This window comes from Emys orbicularis, chromosome 3, assembly GCF_028017835.1.
Source record: "Emys orbicularis isolate rEmyOrb1 chromosome 3, rEmyOrb1.hap1, whole genome shotgun sequence".
Classification (NCBI taxonomy): Eukaryota; Metazoa; Chordata; order Testudines; family Emydidae; genus Emys; species Emys orbicularis.
The window spans coordinates 125885964-125906967 of record NC_088685.1 but is presented as its reverse complement, the minus strand read 5'-3'; the positions used below and the strand labels follow the sequence as shown (position 1 = coordinate 125906967).

The 21004-nt window shown below is 42.5% G+C and overlaps 1 protein-coding gene across 1 annotated transcript in view; it reads right to left on the bottom strand.

Annotated features, from left to right (window-relative positions):
- Positions 1–21004, bottom strand: part of PACRG (parkin coregulated) — a 464395-nt gene that overhangs the window by 163050 nt on the left and 280341 nt on the right. The window contains exon 3 of the mRNA XM_065401832.1: positions 15488–15659. Within this exon, the coding sequence (XP_065257904.1) occupies positions 15488–15659 (172 nt within the window). The remainder of the gene's footprint in view (positions 1–15487; positions 15660–21004) is intronic.

Genomic DNA, 21004 nt, shown 5'->3' with positions numbered 1-21004 from the left:
AGAGAGGAGAGATCGGCAAAGAAACCTACCTTATTGAGGTCAGAGCATGTAGGGATGCGGTGAGAAAGGCCAAAAGCCGTGTAGAGTTGGACCTCGCGAGGGGAATTAAATCCAATAGTAAGAGGTTTTATAGCCATATAAATAGGAAGAAAACAAAGAAAGAGGAAGTGGGGCCGCTGAAGCTTGCAGATGGAGTGGAGATTAAGGACAATCTAAGCATGGCACAATATCTAAATGAATATTTTGCATCGGTGTTTAATAAGGCTAATGAAGGGCTTAGGAATAGAGGGAGCGGGACAGAGGGGAATAAAGGAGGGGCAATTGACATTAAAGTATCAGAGGTGGAAGCCAAACTTGACCAGCTAAATGGGACTAAATCGGGTGGACCGGATGATCTTCATCCTAGAATATTGAAGGAGCTGGCGCGAGAAATTGCAAGCCCCTTGGCGATAATTTTTAATAAATCTGTAAACTCGGGGGAGGTACCGATGGACTGGAAAATAGCTAATGTGGTTCCTATTTTCAAGAAGGGGATAAAAAGTGACCCGGGTAACTACAGGCCTGTTAGTTTAACTTCTGTAGTATGCAAGGTCTTGGAAAAAATTTTGAAGGAAAAAGTAGTTAAGGACCTTGAGGTGAATGGCAATTGGGACAAATTACAACATGGGTTTACGAAAGGAAGATCGTGCCAAACCAACTTGATCTCCTTTTTTGAGAAAGTAACAGACCTTCTAGATAAAGGAAATGCGGTGGATCTAATTTACCTAGATTTTAGTAAAGCGTTTGATACTGTGCCGCACGAGGAATTACTGGTTAAATTAGAAAAGATGGGGATCGATATGAAAATCCAGAGGTGGATAAAGAACTGGTTAAAGGGGAGACTGCAGCGGGTAGTACTGAAAGGGGAACTGTCGGGTTGGAGGGAGGTCACCAGTGGGGTTCCTCAAGGTTCGGTTTTGGGTCCGATTTTATTTAATCTATTCGTTACTGACCTCGGAACCGAATGTAGGAGTGGGCTGATAAAGTTTGCGGATGACACAAAGTTGGGAGGTATTGCCAATTCGGAGAAGGATCGGGATATTTTGCAGGGAGACTTGGATGACCTTGTAAATTGGAGTAACAATAATAGGATGAGATTTAATAGTGGGAAGTGTAAGGTGATGCATTTAGGGATGACTAACAAGAATTTTAGTTATAAGTTAGGGACGCATAGGTTGGAAGTGACGGAGGAGGAGAAGGACCTCGGAGTCCTGGTTGATCGCAGGATGACTATGAGTCGGCAATGTGACGTGGCTGTGAAAAAAGCTAATGCGATCTTGGGATGCGTTAGGCGAGGTATTTCTAGTAGGGACAGGGAGGTGCTGCTTCCGTTATACAAGGCGCTGGTGAGACCTCATTTGGAGTACTGTGTGCAGTTCTGGTCTCCTATGTTTAAAAAGGATGAACTCAAACTGGAACGGGTACAGAGAAGGGCCACTAGGATGATCCGAGGAATGGAAAACCTTTCCTATGAAAGGAGACTCGAGGAGCTCGGTTTGTTTAGCCTAACCAAAAGAAGGCTGAGGGGGGATATGATTGCTCTCTTTAAATATATCAAAGGGATTAATACCAAGGAGGGAGAGGAATTATTTCAGCTTAGTAGTAATGTGGATACGAGAACGAATGGATATAAACTGGCCGTGGGGAAGTTTAGGCTTGAAATTAGACGAAGGTTTCTAACCGTCAGAGGGGTAAAATTTTGGAACAGCCTTCCGAGGGAAACGGTGGGGGCAAAGGACCTCTCTGGCTTCAAGATTAGGCTTGATAAGTTTATGGAGGGAATGGTTTGATGGGATAATGTGATTTTAGTCAAATAGGCATTAACGGGCCATCGCGGGTAAAATGAGAGTCCGGCTGTAGAATCTTGCCTGTATGCTCGGGGTTCTGCTGATCGCCATATTTGGGGTCGGGAAGGAATTTTCCTCCAGGGTAGATTGGCAGAGGCCCTGGAGGTTTTTCGCCTTCCTCCGCAGCATAGGGCAGGGGTCGCAGGCTGGAAGATTCTGTTGTGGGTGAGTCAGCTTTTGTGGCCTGCATCATGCGGGAGGTCAGACTAGATGACCATATTGGTCCCTTCTGACCTTAAAGTCTATGAGTCTATGTCAAATTTTAGGCCTAATTGATGAATAAAATAACAAGTGAATGGACCATTCCTCCCATCACTCCCCTTTTGGGGTTCACAAAAAGAGATTTTCAGGGAAAAACATGGATGAAGGCTACTACAAGACAAACAAAGGGGAAGGAGAAGGCTTCTCTATCATAGCTGTCACCCTCACCATCTCCTGGGACACTGGACTTTCTTCATCCCAAACCTGAATGATGTGCTGACCAGACTAGACCAAAGAGAGAAAGGTAGATATCACCACCTCCACTAGATCCAGTTGAATCCCAACCATCTCCTGGAATGTGAGACTTAGGCTACGTCCTCACTACAGGGGGGGGGGGGGTTCGAATTAAGATACGCAAATTCAGCTACGCGAATAGCGTAGCTGAATTCGACGTATCGGAGCCGACTTACCCCGCTGTGAGGACGGTGGCAAATCGACCTCCGCGGCTCCCCCGTCGACGGCGCTTACTCCTACCTCCCCTGGTGGAGTACAAGCGTCGATTCGGGGATCGAATGTCGCGTCCCGACGAGACGCGATAATTCGATCCCCGAGAGATCGATTTCTACCCGCCGATTCAGGCGGGTAGTGTAGACGTAGCCTTTGTCTCCTCCCACTACCCTGCAGTGTGTTCTTTTCTTTCCCTCTGATTTTCTTTTCTATCCCTCTCCTTTTTCCTTCTGTCTAATAGTCTTGCTTAGTCAGCCAAGATTGTATCTTTTGTAACCCTGATGTAAGACTGTGACCAGAAAGGTGGCTAAATGCAATTCCCTAAACAGCCCAATGTTGGCACAAGTTTGCCAGGTCTTGGAGTGGCTGATAAGAGCATGTGCTGGGCCTGTGTTTTTCCAGCAGTGAGATTGCAAGTGCAAGTCAACACAAGAGACAGAAGCTGCATTTTCTACCTTTGCTGTCAAACAAGAGTTTTCTCCTTCTAAAAGCTCTCTCCAGCTAAAAGAAGAGTGAACAAGGGGAATAGTTAAAATAAAAGGCTTATTTAGTACTTTACATTACAAGTGTTCCAATGTCTTTTCCTTCTTTTCTGTACCTTTAATAAAAAAGTTAAGATTTATAATAGTGTGTTTGCCATCATACTAAGCAGGCTAAAATCACTGTATACCAAATGCTGAACCTTGTTTAAAACTGTTTAATGTTGGACAGTGGACTGGGTCACGTTAACACTTTTGACTCTTTGGGCCTATATATTCCATCTAAATTAATACAACAGTTCTCAAGACCAAAGACTGAAGCCTGTCTCGTTTTGCATTCCTCACCTCCCACATACTGGTAGAAGCAGCATTTGTTTTAGCAGATTCTTTGCCTTAAGCAGAATTCTCCTCTATAAGAGTGGGACAAGATGATGTAGATCAGTTCTCCTGCAGGGTAACGAGCCCATGGAGCAAAGAAACGTCTATTGTTGTGGCATACTTAATTTTGTTGATTTTAAACCCCAAGCACTTACTGTCTTAGATATTACAGTCTAACTTCATTAAATAGTGGAAAATTCATGAAAAAGTAAAGTTTAAAGAGCAAATGATACATAACCTCTGAAAAATACATTTGCTCAGGCTTGCAACTCCTCCCCCACTAATAGCACCTTTCAGCACAAAACACTCACACTAAGGAAGTATGCCAATTTTATATAGGAGTAAACTGAGGCACAGAAATGCTAAGGTCAGACAGTGAATTATTGACCAAGCTGGGAACAGAATTCGAGCCCTGATCCAGCAAAACACTTAAGCATATGAGTAGTCCAAATTAACTTCAGTTACATACATATCTAATTGCATTGATGGATCAAGGGCTATGATTTCTGACTCTCAGGGTATGTCTACACTGCAATTAGATACTCGCGGCTGGCTTGTGACAGCTGACTCAGGCTCACGGGGCTCAGGCTGCAGGGCTGTTTAACTGCAATGTAGACATTCAGGCTTTGGCTGCAGCCCCAACCCCAGGGCCCTCCCACCTTGCAGGGTCCTGGAGTCTAAGCTCCAACCAGAGCTCCAACAGCTTGCAGCTCAAGCCCCGTGAGTAAAAAGCTAGCTGGCATGGGCCAGTCATGGGTTTTTAGTTGCAATGTAGATATATCCTCAGTCTCTACCACCAAGACAGTACTCACGTCCCAACAGCAATATCTTGAATGATTTTAATAAGGCAGTTAATCCTTCCCTATGTATTACCTGGATAATCCTTCCAATAGCATTTCTGTTAACTTTTCAAAAAGAAAACAAGTGTGCTTTATAGCATCCAAAGAGGGCCAGATGTAGGAAGGGGTGTCAACCCCTCCTCTTCCAAAGCTGGGAAAATGTTCATTTACACAAATATTTTAATACAGATAGCAAAATATTGTACAAAGCTAACTTTCCGTAAGTTTAAAAAATGATTAAGCTTTCTTTGTTCTCTCTCCCTTTTCCACCTGATTTCTTACTTTCCCCTCTAACTTGCTGAATTTTTTTCCACTCTTTTTCCATGTTTTCCCTGAGGTTAATCTTTCTTTACATTATCTCTTTTTCCTGATTTGGCCTCCTCCCACCTCCCCCATTCATATGTTTCAATGATTTCTCTCCTCCTCTCCCCTTTTTGTCTCTATTTTCCTGCAATTACCTCTCCCCCCCTTCTATTTCTACCACACAAAGTCCTCTTTCCACTCTATTTCTAACCCCAGCCCTCATAAGTATTAAAGGTTGATTGGATGACACAGTTAATTTGCAGATTTCACCCTCCAAATGTGGGTGAGATGACAGTCAGTTTTGGATGAAGCTTTTCCTGTGGAACAGGTCAGGTAATTTTGTAGTGGTTAGAGGATGGAAGTAAATTTAAGATAGGAGGTAATAAGAAAAAAAAAAAACACCCTACAATATCTGGAAATGCTGAAGTAACATTTTCTGAGCTGCAGAATCCAATCTAAGCCTGGTAATTGCCAACATACTTTTTTTCCCCAGCTATTGGATGTAAATGCTTCAATATTTCAGAATCAGGAAAAACAAAAATCAAAGACTTTTGCTTTCTTTGAATGCAAGCCATGTCTTCAAAAAAAGAGGACGTTTGTTCAGAATTAGTTTTCAATCTCTGATTTTAATAGAGTCAGGATTTTTTTCTTTAGGACTATAGTTAATAAACAGAAAGATGTCAATTTATTAAAGGTATACTTTATTGGAGGGTAAAAATGTCCAGTCAAGGAAGGTAGATCTAGGAGCACATTGCATAAATATGGTTTAAGCTTTCTATAAAAGAGGGAGGTGTACAATATCACCAAGCTACTCAATAATATGAAGATATCCAAGGGAAAATAATACTACAGTGCAAATCCACTTTTAGTAGTGGCTAACAGTAATAACTACAGCCTCACATGCTTTATGCAACAGTGACCCTGATTTAATACTAAATTTAAAATAACTATATTATTGCCCATGAAATGAACCAACATTTTACAGATCAATACAATGGGGAGTCAGAGGAAACAATCACATTAATTCAGAGATCTATGAGGACATTAGAAAGAACTCTGTAGGTCAGACTATGGAGGACTGTTCAGCTCTTTTCTCACATATTTCTCTATATCTAAAACCTATAAAAAGCTATTTTTCCTTAGTGAAATTGAGTTTCAGCAAAGCTTAAGATATCCTTGATCTAGCCTGTCACAGCAGAAATGTTTGAGCGTGGTAACACAGCCTCTCAGACTGAAATTCCACAGCTGTTTGAGATGGAACTGGTTCACTTCTGACTCAATCAGCAACGTTACTCTTCTAAATGAAATTGTGTTGTAGCAGTATTTCCATCTAAGTTACATTTTTAAAGAGCAATATGAATTCTGTTGTACAATAAAATATCTAATACAAAGACTTAGCTTCTCAGGCATCTACAGAATATCTAAAGTGGACTATACATGGGTGCAGTTACTGCTTCTTAAAGTAACAGTCCACGTGCATTACATTTTTGTACATTATTATTCAAACGTTATTTATAATTTATTCTGGCTAATCTAAGGCTTGGTCTACACTAAACCCCCAAATCGAACTAAGGTACGCAACTTCAGCTACGTGAATAACGTAGCTGAAGTTCGAAGTACCTTAGTTCGAACTTACCTCGGTCCACACGCGGCAGGCAGGCTCCCCCGTCGACTCCGCGGTACTCCTCTCGTCTAGCTGGAGTACCGCAGTCGACGGCGAGTACTTCCTGGTTCGACTTATCGCGTCCAGACAAGACGCGATAAGTCGAACCCAGAACTTCGATTGCCAGCCGCCGAACTAGCAGCTGGGTGTAGACATACCCTAAGATTTAAAGCAACAATTTTGAAACAGAATAGCTATCAAAAAGGAATTTTACATACTCCTTTAATGATTAGATAGGAAGCTAAAACACTAGCTTTCCATTGCTAAGTATCAGGGGGTAGCCGTGTTAGTCTGTATCTACAAAAACAACAAGGAGTCTGTTAGTCTTTAAGGTGCCACCAGACTCCTTGTTGTTATTGCTAAGTAAATACTACAATAGCCATCCAGTTTTGTTCTATCCTTGGCTGCCCATGGCAACTAGGGGCCATGATCCACCTGATTGTAAATTAGTGCAGCCTCAGGGCAACTGTAACTGAAAATAAGGAAACACAAATATTGCTTAAAGGCAGGTTTGTCCCCTCTGTGCCAAACACTGGAACAAAATAATTGAGAATCAGGGGTTTTTGCATTACTATTTTAATTATATCCTGAATACATAAATGGATACAAATTGGGAACTCATGTTGGATTCAAAGCTCTCGTGGTACATTTTTGTTTTGGTCAGATGGTCTTTCTAGGGCACAGTCCAGAGATGTGTGAGATCTGGATTGTATTCCTATCTCTGCCACACTTTGTGACCCGAGGCAAGATTAATCTTTTTCTACCTCTCTTTCTCCATCGGTAATATGAGGATAAAAATATTCTCCTGCCTCACAAGTGTGAAGATATTCCACTATGTATTATGCATCAAAACTTGCACAGTAATTCTGCAAGATACCTTTTTTGTGAAATTATTCCAGAGATTCAGGGGGCTTAAATTTGGAATGAAGAATTTGAGCTTTTCTATCAGAGGAAGGGAGAATTATTCCAGTGTGACTTTGTGAAATGTATTCTTTATCATCGAATGTAGAGATGGAAAAGACTCATTTGCAGTGCTTGCGTCCTGCTGGAATGCTCTGGGATACTGTTCCACTTTTTTGGTGAGTGGGAATGGCACATTATGGCAGTTCAAGAAGTGATGGAACACAAGTACTGGAGTGAAGCACTCACCCACTGCTCATTTGGTCAACTTGTCCATCTCGTGGCCAACTCAGGAAAATTCCCTGCAGCATATTCTCAAATGCTTGATCCATTTCCAGTCTAGATGATTAATGCAATTGGACTTTCTCCACTTCCCTTGGAAGATAATGAAGGGTCTACAGCCTTTGTTTTAGGAAACTTTTCCTGATATTCTTTTAGTTGGATGATATCACTAGTAGGTGTATCTATTTTGAATACCTTTAAATAATTTGTTTTACCTTGTTTTTATACCCATCAAACACTGTATTGGTAGACTGTGTCACTGCAAGATGACATATATTTTAATCTTTCCTGATAAGTCATTCTTTCTTGTTTTGAATTTCTTCCATGTTGTTGAATTGTTATAAAGCGTTATAAAAATATTTTTACAAGGAGTTTGGACAGACCGTCTTTCAAAGGTGTGAAATGATGAAAGGCAATTATATTTGTACCTAACCTGCATTCATCCATATTATTTTAATCCTGTGTCATGCATTAGAGTAATAAATTGATTCAATTTTTTGTTATCACTATCTTGCTTATCTTCAGCCATTGCCTAACTATACTATTGGAGAGAAATTGTTATGAAGGAAGTGATTTTCATATGCTGATTAATATTTTTCAGCTTGGGTTTGTACTAGTCAAAATTATGAACTGTGTTAAGCAAGAACATGTAGGGCAGGAGAAGGATAAATTGCTCTTTAAAAGCATTACAAATATGATACAGTACTTCTATGCCACATTTTAAATGTCTTTTAGAAAGCAGCCCTTCACTGCTATTCTTTGATGCACATGGGGGAGGGAAAACTTTTTATAAAAAGTCTCTATTTATAGACTTTTTTGTCTCTCTCCCACTCCCAAAAATACGCTCTTGCCTAACAATCTTCTTTACCATATTGCCACTGAGGGAAAAAAAGAGTAAAACAAATGGAGTGATGTAGGAGACAGCTGATTAGTCAGATATAACTCACTGATGAGGACACTTGAGAGACTGCAGTGAGTTCAAAAGACAACTGAGTTTATTGTGGAGGTAGCAGGATCACACAAATCTATAGCTGTAACTACAGTACATACTCATAGCAAATTTAAAGTGTATTATAGGTATCTACTCTATTTGCCTGGGAGGACAATGCCCTTTTTGACATTAATGTTGGTATTAATGAAGGAGAAAGCCCTTCTTAGTAAAAGATATATGGACTCCACAATTTTTAAAACTGATAAAAGGAATAAAAATGAAAGTAATGACTGTACACTGAAATAAAATTGAAAACAAAGAAAATAAACTAGTATGTTCTTGAATGTTTTCAACTTGCCAAAATTATGATACTGTTTAAAAGGCTCTCTCTCAGTCCCACATATATATTTATATGTTGATATCTCTCTATAAGGCTGAAAATTGTGTAGTAGCTTAAGCTACTGTGTAGTCACTTTAAAGTACAGTGGGTCCGCAGTCCCCACAGGATTCTGTTAAGTCCTGACTATGGAGCTTGCAGCCATCATGTTAAGAGTCTCCTTCCTGCAGATGCTTTCACAGTTTCAAGAAGCTTCATGTTTTATTACTAAAAACATACTTGAACGTTTCCTATATTCAAATATATCTTGATAACCAACAATACAATTTTAAATACTTAATAAAAATGACAAAACTGCTCACTTAATAGCCTCTCTCCTCAAACAGAGGAACTAAACGATAATTGGAGGGTTTTCGTAATTCCTTCAGGAACCTGAGCCACCTTGCACTTAGTTCCTACAGTACTGTGTCACTTTTAAAACGATTGCTCCTGTTAGCATTTTGAAATTATATCCCCCTCAAACAAAATCTAGGAGTACATTAAAGTACAGCCAGAGTTTAATTAATCTTTTTTTTTTAAAGGAGAATATTAAGGTGAATAAAAGACCAATCCTGGTCCTTAAAATACACATATTTTGATATTATTAGGTCCCAACTAAATGGTCTCCTCTTTTTCTTGTTCCCAGAGTTCTGCTTGACTTAGTTCGTCCTGCAGTGAATCTACTCCACGGTGGCTCTCTGTTCACCCAGAGGATCCCACCCATCTTTCCCTCCTGATGCTGAATGAATCTTCTCCACAAAATAAGCCAGATAACAATTTCATGTTCCTGCCTTTCTGACTGAACAATCAAGGTATCACTCTAAGACCAGAGACAAAAGAGAAGCTTCTACTTTCATTCTAAGGCTCTGTCTACATAGAGAGATTCTGAGCTTCCCCATGTAATATACATTTGCTTAACTGAGGGTATGTCTACACTACGAGGGTATTTCGATTTCACTTAAATCGAATATGTGGAATCGATATTGCAAAGTCGAACTTGTGTGTCCACACTAAGGACAGTAATTCGACTTTGTGAGTCCACACTAACGGGGAAAGCGTCGACATTGGAAGCGGTGCACTGTGGGCAGCTATCCCACAGTTCCTGCAGTCCCCGCTGCCCATTGGAATTCTGGGTCGAGCCGCCAATGCCTTCTGGGTAAAAAAAAAGGGTCGAGGGTGCTTTTGGGTAATTGTCGTCATCCGTCTGTCACTACCGCCCTCCCTCCCTCCCTGAAAGCGCCGGCGGGAAATCAGTTCGCGCACTTTTCGGGTCAGTGACAGCGCGGACGCCACAGCGAGCATGGATCCCGCTGCGACCATCGCTGCAGTTGTGGCACTTGTCAACGCCTCGCAGGTTATCATCCACCTTTCCCAGAGGCAGATGCAGATAAACCAGGCGAGGAGGCTACGCCACCGCGGTGAGGGCCTGAAGTCTGAGACTGGCACAGACCTCGAACAAAGCACGGGACCCAGCTCCGAGGACATCACGGTGACAATGGGTCATGTGGATGTTGTCGAAAGGCGATTCTGGGCACGGGAAAAAAGCACGGACTGGTGGGACCGCATAGTGCTGCAGGTCTGGGACGAATCCCAGTGGCTGCGAAACTTTCGCATGCGGAAGGGGACTTTCATGGAACTTTGTGAGTTGCTGTCCCCTGCCCTGAAGCGCAATGACACCCGGATGCGAGCAGCCCTGACTGTCCAGAAGCGAGTGGCCATAGCCCTCTGGAAGCTTGCAACGCCGGACAGCTACCGGTCTGTCGCGAACCACTTTGCCGTGGGCAAATCTACCGTGGGGGTTGTTGTGATGCAAGTAGCCAACGCAATCGTCAAGGTACTGCTCTCAAAGGTAGTGACCCTGGGAAACGTGGAGGTCATCATAGATGGCTTCGCCGCGATGGGATTCCCAAACTGCGGTGGGGCTATAGATGGAACTCACATCCCTATCCTGGGACCGGACCACCAGGCCAGCCAGTACATCAACCGAAAGGGCTATTTTTCAATGGTGCTGCAAGCACTGGTGGACCACAGGGGACGTTTTACCAACATCAACGTTGGATGGCCGGGCAAGGTTCATGACGCTCGCGTCTTCAGGAACTCTGGTCTGTTTAGACGGCTGCAGGAAGGTATTTACTTCCCGGACCACAAAATAACTCTTGGGGATGTGGAGATGCCTACAGTGATCCTTGGGGACCCAGCCTACCCGCTAATGCCCTGGCTCATGAAGCCCTACACTGGCGCCCTGGACACTGAAAAAGAACTCTTCAACTACCGGCTGAGCAAGTGCAGAATGGTGGTGGAGTGTGCTTTTGGACGTCTCAAGAGATGGAGAAGCTTACTCACTCGCTGTGATCGCAGCGAAACCAATATCCCCATTGTTATAGCTGCTTGCTGTGTGCTCCACAATCTGTGTGAGAGCAAGGGGGAGACCTTTATGGCGGGGTGGGAGGTTGAGGCAAATAGCCTGGCATCTGATTACGCCCAGCCAGACAGCCGGGCAATTAGAAGATCCCAGCGGGACGCGCTGTGCATCCGGGAGGCTTTGAAAGCCAGGTTCCACAGTGAGCAGGGTAACCAGTGACTTTTAAGTTTCTGTACAGAGAAGCTGAACCTGCCCCCGTTTCTTTACCCAGTTAAGGATGACTATCCTCTCCAGTTAGAGACCCCCTCCACCCCCTTCCAAAAAAATAAAATCAGTTTTACTTTTGTTATTGAACACCGTTGTCTTTAGTACTGTTTTCGCGGGAATCTTTGAAACCGGGGACGCAGACTGTGGTGGGGAGCGGGTGTAGTGTACTGATGCAAATGATCCTTCTAAACTCCAGGAATGACAGGATTCACAGTAGCGGACTGGTTGTTTCAACGGAGCCTGCCAGCCCTCCTGAGTGGGACTGCGTGTATGTGGGGGCTATGTGACTTTATGGCAGGGGGAGGAGGGTTACAGATCCCCTGCTGCGTGGCTCTGTGATCCAGGACAAGGACCGCTGCATACGATCTGTAACTGCCCTCCCCCGCCACAAAGTCACAGAGCAACTAACCCCCCCCCCCGCCCCCCACAGAACATGAAAACCACCTCCCAGACTGACCAGGGTAACTAGTCACTGCACTGTGTATGTGCCCTGCTGCTGGACCTGCCCCCGCCTCTGTAGCCTGCTAAAGGTGACTGTCCTGTCCAATTACCAAGCCCCTTCCCCCCCTTCAGACAGACTCTCCCTCAAAACAGCCTGACTGAAACAGTAATGAACAGAAACGTATTTTTTATTAACAACCACACATGAAACTGGGGGGTGAAACTTGGACGGGGGCTTGGGTGAGGCGGCCAGAAAAGAACTTTTCAAATTTTGGGGAATGACAGCCTTCTGGTGCTTGAGCAGTCTGCAGGGGTGGAGTGAGAGTTTTCACGGACTCTTCCGCCCCTCCTTCTTTGGACTTTGGGCGAGGGGGGTATGGGACTTGGTGGCGGGGGAGTGCGGTTACTGATAGACTGCAGCGGGGCTCTGTCCTCCTGCCTCCATTCCTGCAGAACATCAACAAGGCGCTGGAGCGTGTCCGTTTGCTCCCTCAGAAGTCCAAGCAGCATTTGAGTCGCCTGCTGGTCTTCCTGCCGCCACCTCTCCTCACGTTCCATGTGTGTCTGGTGCATTTGGGACAAATTCTCCCTCCACTGGTTCTGCTGTGCTGCCTGGGCTCGGGAGCAGCCCATTAGTTCTGAGAACATGTCCTCTCGCGTCTTCTTCTTCCTCCGCCTAATGTGCGCTAGCCTCTGGGAGTGTGATGCCAGGCTGGGTTGGGAGACAGTTGCAGATGTGGCTGTGGGAATGAGGAAAAGGCAGTGAATTCCTCCAAAAGATAAATGTAGTTGTGAATCAAGAACATAGTCTTTCTCTGTGAACAAGACCATGAACCACACCTATCACATGCGCACTGAGGACAAGGTCGAATTTTCGAACCTCGCCTTCAGTGCCTGGGCTTTTGCACTGCCGATCTGGGAACCGGGGCAGGACACGGTACTCTCTGTAGCAGGCAAACATGGTAAGCCGTAGACTTGTGGCAGATTAAAACTTTAGGAGTACCACTGGCCTCCTTTCACATTGAAAGCACTGCCAGTCTGTGCTGCCAGCAATCGGCCAAGCAGGAACTCTGGCCCTGTCCCACCCCCTCGCGGATGTGCCAGGGAAAGATCCCTGGATGCTGGCCCTCTCCCGCCCCCACCGCGTGGCTGTAAACCAGCGGTCACAGTTCTGTAAAGGAACTTGTTGCAAGCAGTCCCAATACTAACAGTCCCCTACCTAATTCAAAGCAGGTTGTCATGAGCGACATTACTCTCATGAGGATCCCGGACACCGAGATCCAAAGGATGCTTCGAGAAAGCCTGCAGAGACCGGGGCCCTATGCCGCCATGCTATGCAAGGCACTGATACCAGAGTACCTGCTTGTCTCCTGGCACGGGAACGTCTCGTACTTCGGAGGACCAAGTAAAGCCGCTCTCCCCAGGAACCTGATGAACAGGCTATCCCATTACTTGCAGGAGAGCTTTGTGGAGATGTCCGTGGAGGACTACTGCTCTATCCCCGGACATATAGACAGGATTTTCATCTAGCTGCAGTAACAGGGACTAAAGAGTGGAGCAGCTTGGGCAGCACAATCATGCACAACCGGACACTGTTTGATTTTTTTTAAATAGTTGTTACTGATTACTTAAGCGCCCAGGGGGAAGAAATCATGAATCACAGATTGTTATTAGTCTTAATATTCAAGTTTTGTAAAAAATAAAGGTTTATATGTTTAAAGCACTTACCGCTTGATCCTTCCCCTGAATCTGTGTCCGGGTTACATGCTGGGGAGGGTTGGTAGGGGATCTCTGTATGGGTGATGAAGAGCTCCTGGCTGTCGGGGAAATCAGCTTGGTAAGCGCTGTCGACTGCCTCGTCCTCCTCATCTCCTTCCTCATCTTCCCCGTCCGTTAACATGTCCGAGGAACCGGCCGTGGACAATATCCCATCCTCAGAGTCCACGGTCAGTGGTGGGGTAGTGGTGGCGACCGCACCAAGGATGGAATGCAGTGCCTCGTAGAAACGGGATGTGTGGGGCTGGGATCCGGAGCGTCCGTTTGCCTGTTTGGTCTTCTGGTAGCCTTGTCTCAGCTCCTTGATTTTCACGCGGCACTGCGTTGCATCCCGGCTGTATCCTCTCTCTGCCATGGCTTTAGAGATCTTCTCATAGATCTTTGCGTTCCGTCTTTTGGAGCGCAGCTCGGAAAGCACCGACTCATTGCCCCACACAGCGATGAGATCCAAGACTTCCCAATCAGTCCATGCTGGGGCCCTCTTTCTACTCTGGGATTGCACGGCCATCTCTGCTGGAGAGCTCTGCATCGTTGCTACTGCTGCTGAGCTCGCCACGCTGTCCAAACAGGAAATGAGATTCAAACTGCCCAGACAGGAAAAGGAATTCAAATTTTCCCGGGGCTTTTCCTGTGTGGCTGGTCAGAGCATCCGAGCTCGGACTGCTGTCCAGAGCGTCAACAGAGTGGTGCACTGTGGGATAGCTCCCGGAGCTATTACCGTCGATTTCCATCCACACCAAGCCTAATTCGATATGGCCATGTCGAATTTAGCGCTACTCCTCTCGTTGGGGAGGAGTACAGAAGTCGAATTTAAGAGCCCTCTATGTCGAACTAAATAGCCTCGTGGTGTGGACGGGTGCAGGGTTAATTCGATTTAACGGTGCTAAATTCGACATAAACGCCTAGTGTAGACCAGGCCTGAGGGACTAGTTATTGCTCAACATTTCCATGTGGGAGAACTCTGGTTGAGGTCCTGATCCCATCCTCCTGTACAGTGGAGACAACAGCTGAGTGGAGAGGGCTGTTTTATTGTTTATTGGCAGTAATGACTTTGATCAATTAAGGAAAGGCGCTGATGGAATTTCAAAAGAACTTTGGTTGGAAGGTTGAATACAATAAAAATCTTTGCAGAAGTCAAAATGCATGCTAGAAGGTGAAGGATGATGCAGAGGAGTGGTCTGCTCAACTAATGGGCTGAAGAAACAGGAAAGGGCAAAATAAAGAAATGTATACTTAGAAGATGTGGTGTTTACAGTGAAATGAGTTTCAACAGCATTCTACCTGTTGCTATACGACTTTCTAACTTTCATACTGCATTTCAATAAAGATCTGTTTTTGAAACTGTAAACACTTCCAAAAGGAATGTTTTGTAAAACAACAAAAATTTTAAATGAGGCATCCTTGAGACAAACAGTAGCCCAAATTTAGACATGTTGATGAGGAATGCGATGGGAATGGAGGGAACGAGGGGGGTGGTGTGGTGTGTATAAGTAGAAGGGGAAGTCTAGTTAATACAACTGTAAAATAAAAAAATTCCCAACCTTTTTCTGCTATTGTCTCATGTCTTTTGAGATGAGCTATTTTATAAAATAGATGGATATATTTAATAAATATAATAAAATCAAGTAAAAGCTTCATTTCAATTTTCTAAATACCAAGATCCACACTGTAATAAGAAAAATACATGCCAGACAGCACATTTCTCTGGGATAGCTACACATATTAGGTGATTGAAGGCACAAGCCTTCTGGCCCCATACCTCACAATTTACTCAGGTTTCCAATAATCTCCAAGAAATGCACAACCTGTCATGTTTTATTGCTTAATTAGCTACTTGTCAAAAAGTCACACTATATACATTCATTTCTGGTTTTTTTCCCCCACATACTCACTCACTTTTTATTGGGATAATGAGCTGAGGAATGACTGGAAGAATCTTGTTTCCCCCATGTTCCAGCATGTCATGGATTCCTTGCCGAGCGAAAAACTCATAGGGAAATGTCATTTCACAAAGCCCATCAAAAAACAGAGGCAGATAGTGATGATAGTCCAATTTCTCAATCTCCACCTGAGAATGCACACAGAACAAACAAACAAACAGCATCAGGGTGACTGATATACTTTATGTAGGGTGACCAGATGTCCTGATTTTATACAGACAGTCCCGATATTCAGGGCTTTGTCTTATATGGGCACCTAGTACTCCCCTTCCCCATCCCGATTTTTCACATTTTCTATCTGGTCACCCTAACTTCATGCCACATTCATAAGGAGTTTTAATAAGCAATAATACAGTCAGTGTGTCACAGTAGGATATCGCCATCTCTCCCGTATGGTGTTTGGCATGATGCTGAAATTCTTAAGTCCTTAACCACTAGATCTAAAGTAGAGACCTAAGAAGAACCTGCTCCTGGACCTTTTTTGGTACTGGTGCCACTCAAAACAATCTTTTGTCAGTCTTTTCCAGACTCTCATAAAATGCATGTGTCTAAAACCAGTATGTGAGTATTCTAGTAAAGTTAGGACCATATTCCATTGTCTTTGCTCATGGTAAATAGGACTTTACAGTATGTATAGTTCCTCCGATTCCAGTGGCACTACTTATAGAAAAAAGTACTACTTATTTTGAGTAATAATGGCAAAATCTGGCCTTAATATATTAACTTCAAATGCAAAATGGATCAAATAAAATCTGTCTGATCAATAAAAAATCATAATTTTACAGGAATGCAATATATGTAAAGTTTACAGTTCCCTAGACTATTGCCCTCATTTTAATTTAGTAAATGATTAAGAGCAATAACACAGTTTAAGAGAAAGTTATTGAGGAATCCTACCCATTTCTGTTGTCCTTTGAATGCCTTTAAAGTTTGAGAGTATCCTGGTGGACCAATAACCTTACCACCTGTGGTCTTTTTAGAAGGAGGTGGTATCCTCTAAAATAATCACACTTTCTGCCTTTTATTTCTGTCACCCCATCAGAGGCCTGGTGTTTCAGACTCTCTCTAGCCAAAGGGGACCAGGCTAGAGGCTACTTCCCCAGATCTGTTAATGCCATTCTGAGCATAGATAAGAAAGCTGCTTCATCACTGATGCACCTGCTCTCCCCAGAGATGGAGCATATTGCCTTCAAAGTGCTCCTAGGTCCTACTGGCTCATGAAACAACAGACTGAGCTTGGGGCTGTGTGTTATTTTTACATATTAAATGGTTGCCATTTCTCTGCTAACAGCTTCCAAAATGGATATCAGGAATGGAATTTCTATTTTGACAGAGTTTTTAAACTGGATATTTATCTACAGTTGTTTGCAGTGTTGTGGTACCCGTGTTGGTCCCAGGATATGAGAGATACAAGATAGGCGAGGTAGTATCTTTTATTGGACCAACATCTGTTGGTGGAAGGTACAAACCTGAGCTACACAGAGCTCAGACACAGATTCCCTTCTCCAGACCTGAAGAAGAGTGTCTGAGCTCTGTGTACCGTGAAAGCTTGTACCTTCTACCATCAGAAGTTGATCCAATAAAAGGACCACCTACCTTGTCTCTATCTACAGGACATACATCATAATCAAGTTAGAAACAGAAAACATTTAAATTAAAAAATGATGGACGCTGGCTTTGTTTCTTAAGGACATCCATACTGCTACGGACAGTGCTTCTGAGCTGGCAAAAACAACATGCTCACCCAGTCCCTGATAACAGAAACCAATAGGAACAGCAAATACAGGCTCCAGGTGTGACATCCAACTCAACAACCAAACTAGCCACTACAGAAGGAACTATTGGGATATATGTTAAGAAGTGGTGGTGTGAGTAGAAAGCCTTCAAGGTTCAGAGATGGTAGGTACTGAGAGAGACCAACAAGAGGCAGAATAATCCTGACATCTGTCTAGTGGACAAGGAATATCTACCTGACTTTCTTCCTAGACATCTTTAATTTTGTGTTTTCTGAACTGGATGTATTAGTTGGTCATTTGTAATACTGGTTATATTTTCATTGCATAATATTTTTTTAAACTGTACAATAGCCATTGCCATAAATAAAACATTTTGTAACCCTGATCCAGGTCATATAATTAAGGGAAGGACTAGCCTCTCAGGAGCACTCCTGTTCGTGTTACCTCTACACACTACAGTTACATCAGAAGTATATTTCAGCCTTGAGCAGAGTATGATTTCTGGGTTTAATAAAATACAGTATATGACTTTTGATAAGGATTACAAAACCTCTTCAAAATCATGAACAACAGGAAATATAGATATATCTCTATCAATCTCTATCTCTCTATTTATCTATGAAGGAGAGATTAGTTGACTGAGATCTTCACTCCTAGTTGGCTCTCAACCTCTCAATGGCTTAGCTTAGCACCACTTTGAAAAGAGCTCTGAATTCTGTCTGATTTCTTGATGCATTAGCTGACCAAGTGTACAGCCAATATTTCTTGATTTTGCAGGCTTGAATGTCCTCCCACAATATGGATGCCAGAAATATTTTTGCATTAAATTCTGCAGTGTGAAACCTTTTGCTTTTGTGTTTATTGTTTGGCTTTGAAAAGTAGCTATTATATATATGTACTGAGAAAAATGCAAATTTTTGGTTTATGCTCATAAAATCCTTTCTTTTTGCTTCCATCCACAAAAATATTCTGAGTTAAAGCTGCAATTCTTGGCTGAACATGCTCAAAAACTGCCAAGACCTTGTTTCAATTTTGGGTTTCATGAAGAGTCCTCAATAGTTGTTATAAATTTTTATATACTGGTGGCACTGTATAAATTATAAGATCAGGATAGAAATAGATTCCAGTGGCAACCTTACCTCTGAATATTCTAAGTTGAGGTCAGGTCTTTAATGGTATTTTAATATATTCCAATAAAGAGTGACCACAGTTTATAAACATCTGTATTAAAAACCTGTAAATGTTTCATGGAAGATAGATAATGCTTGGACTATTTTACAGATTTAAGTTTTAAAGGAAAAACTCCAAATGAGACAAAAACAATGTAACTAGTTAAAAAAGCAGCTCCTTGGCTCTTCTATCTATTAAATAAGGAAAGCAAGGCAGCTGGACAGAACTCAAGGGACAGAGGTTTGATAATGAAGACCTGAATTGATAAATAAATCATAGGACTTCTTCAATCCATCATACTTAAATTTTATACACTATAAAGCAACCCTGGCATTTAAAAGCTACTGTTTCAGACACACAAACAAGTAGGGCTTACATTCCCATATAGTTTCATAAAATCAATCTCAATTAATTACTTAATGTAATATGTTTTTAGATAACATTGCCCACAAGTTGGATCTGATTTCCTGGAGACATCATACTCAATGGTGTAGTAATTTTAGTTGCGAGTGGATGTGCTATATTTTATGTGCACTTCAATGAATGTCTTCATCCAAGCACTGCAAGAACTGGGATGCTGGTCTGAAACGGATATTTTTGTAAGGAAGGGAATAACACCTTTTAAACTCTATTGTTTATTCAGCAATTGCCAGAGTAGACAAAGTTCTAAATTCTACAAAAAAACCCACAACATTTAACAACCAGACTATGCAATGCATGATAAAAATGAACAAGCTTCAGCAGAGAAATCTAAGACTCCCTAAAATATCTACAAGTGCTCAGGGAGATGGCACGTATTCCACAAGTGCACAGGTTGGCCAAAAATAGAGATGAGGAGAAGGTGGGTTTATTATACCGCCGGTTCTAGGTCATTTGATCAGATGGATGTGTGTGTGTGCACCGCTATTAGTTAAACACTCTGAAAGGGGTCTGTCAGGGAGCCTATAGTGCGAATCTGTGGAATCATACACTGTACCTGACTCTGGTCATACCTGTATGCCAGTGCCAACTATATCATCCAACCTATTACATCATTTATACCATAGTTATCACTTAGTCTATTTTTCTTTATATTCGTTTTGGTAAAATATAGGCAAGAAAAGTGTAATGATGCTCTTTTCTGCTATTCCCCCCCACACTTTGATTGTACTTTCCCCTCCAGCTCCCTCAATGATTCCCCTAAATAGTAGTGATAGTGCTTGTGTGAGTATGTGAGAGAGAGAATACATGAGGCAAACAGGAGACGATGGTCACTGTCAATAAAGGCTTACAAAGAACATACTTTATGATAGATGGAGGATCTGAAAGATTTAGCACCTCTCATCTGTCAGCTCAGAGCTTGGAGGGAGATTCTGTAAGGCCTTGCCATTTATCCAGTTACAAAACCTAAAAGTAATCTCTTACATTATATATGAATTAAACCACTATCTAGGATGTTATCTGAGTTTATTAAAAAAACTGCCATTTTAATTTGGTGGAAATCAGCATTTTTTTAAACAGTTAAAAGGAAGACTGACAAAATAATTAAGGGATTATGAATCTCTGCCACTGGTACAGCCTTATTAAGAATACCATTTTAAATAGGTTGTGGGGCTTCCAGAACTTTGGGTGTTTGGGGGTCACTGACCTGAAAATCCTTCTTTATGTTCATGCTCCCAATGCAGAATCCCCAAATTTTGCATATCAAAAAAGTGCATAACTGCTCTGTGTTACTCTGAAATATCCTCTGTTGTAATCTGCTCTTTCTGCCCAATTTTTAGTCTTGTGCAAAGCAAGGTTCACTATACTGAGAAGGACAGAGTATGTCAAGAGCTCTCCTATCTTTGGTTTGTTTCATTTTTTTGTTTTTAACATAGTTGAGGCAGGGCAGATAGTTGAAGATACAAAACGTCTGATCCAAATATAGCTTAATTACCCATAAGTACTTTGGGTAGTTGGCAAACTGTAAGAGATCTGCCAGATGCTTTAGCATTCTGCCTGTTCCTATTATCTAAGCTATACTTATTAAATATTTATTAATTAAACCACTAGCTAGGATGTTATCTGAGTTTATTTAAAAAAATGCAGTGGAAATGCAGTAGGGACGCACCCACTTGCAGTTACATGCAGGCTCTCTAACCACCAACCTCGGACCCCAGAGCAATACCATTCTGACCTGGTCAAATATGGCTAGTATATGGGTTTAATATCTGGTCCACCTTTCCCTCAACGTGAAGACAACCGTGCACACTTGTGGTAACCAAACTGAGATTTTCCCTAGACATCTTAATCAAACGCACACTGGTTTGGATTAAAACAAAATAAGTTTATTAACTACAAAAGGATAGGTTTTAAGTGATTATAAGTGATAGCAAACAGCTCAAAGCAGATTACCTAGTAAATAAAACCGCAAACTGAGCTTAACATACTAGATAGGTAGGATATGAATTAGCAAATTCTCAGCCTGAGTGATAAGAATTTGCCAGTCTGCTTAAAGCACAAGCTGCCTTTGATTTGCATCTTGGGTTTCCCAGGTTTTCATACACAGGCTAGAAATCCTTTTAGCCTGGGACCATCACTTCCCCCAG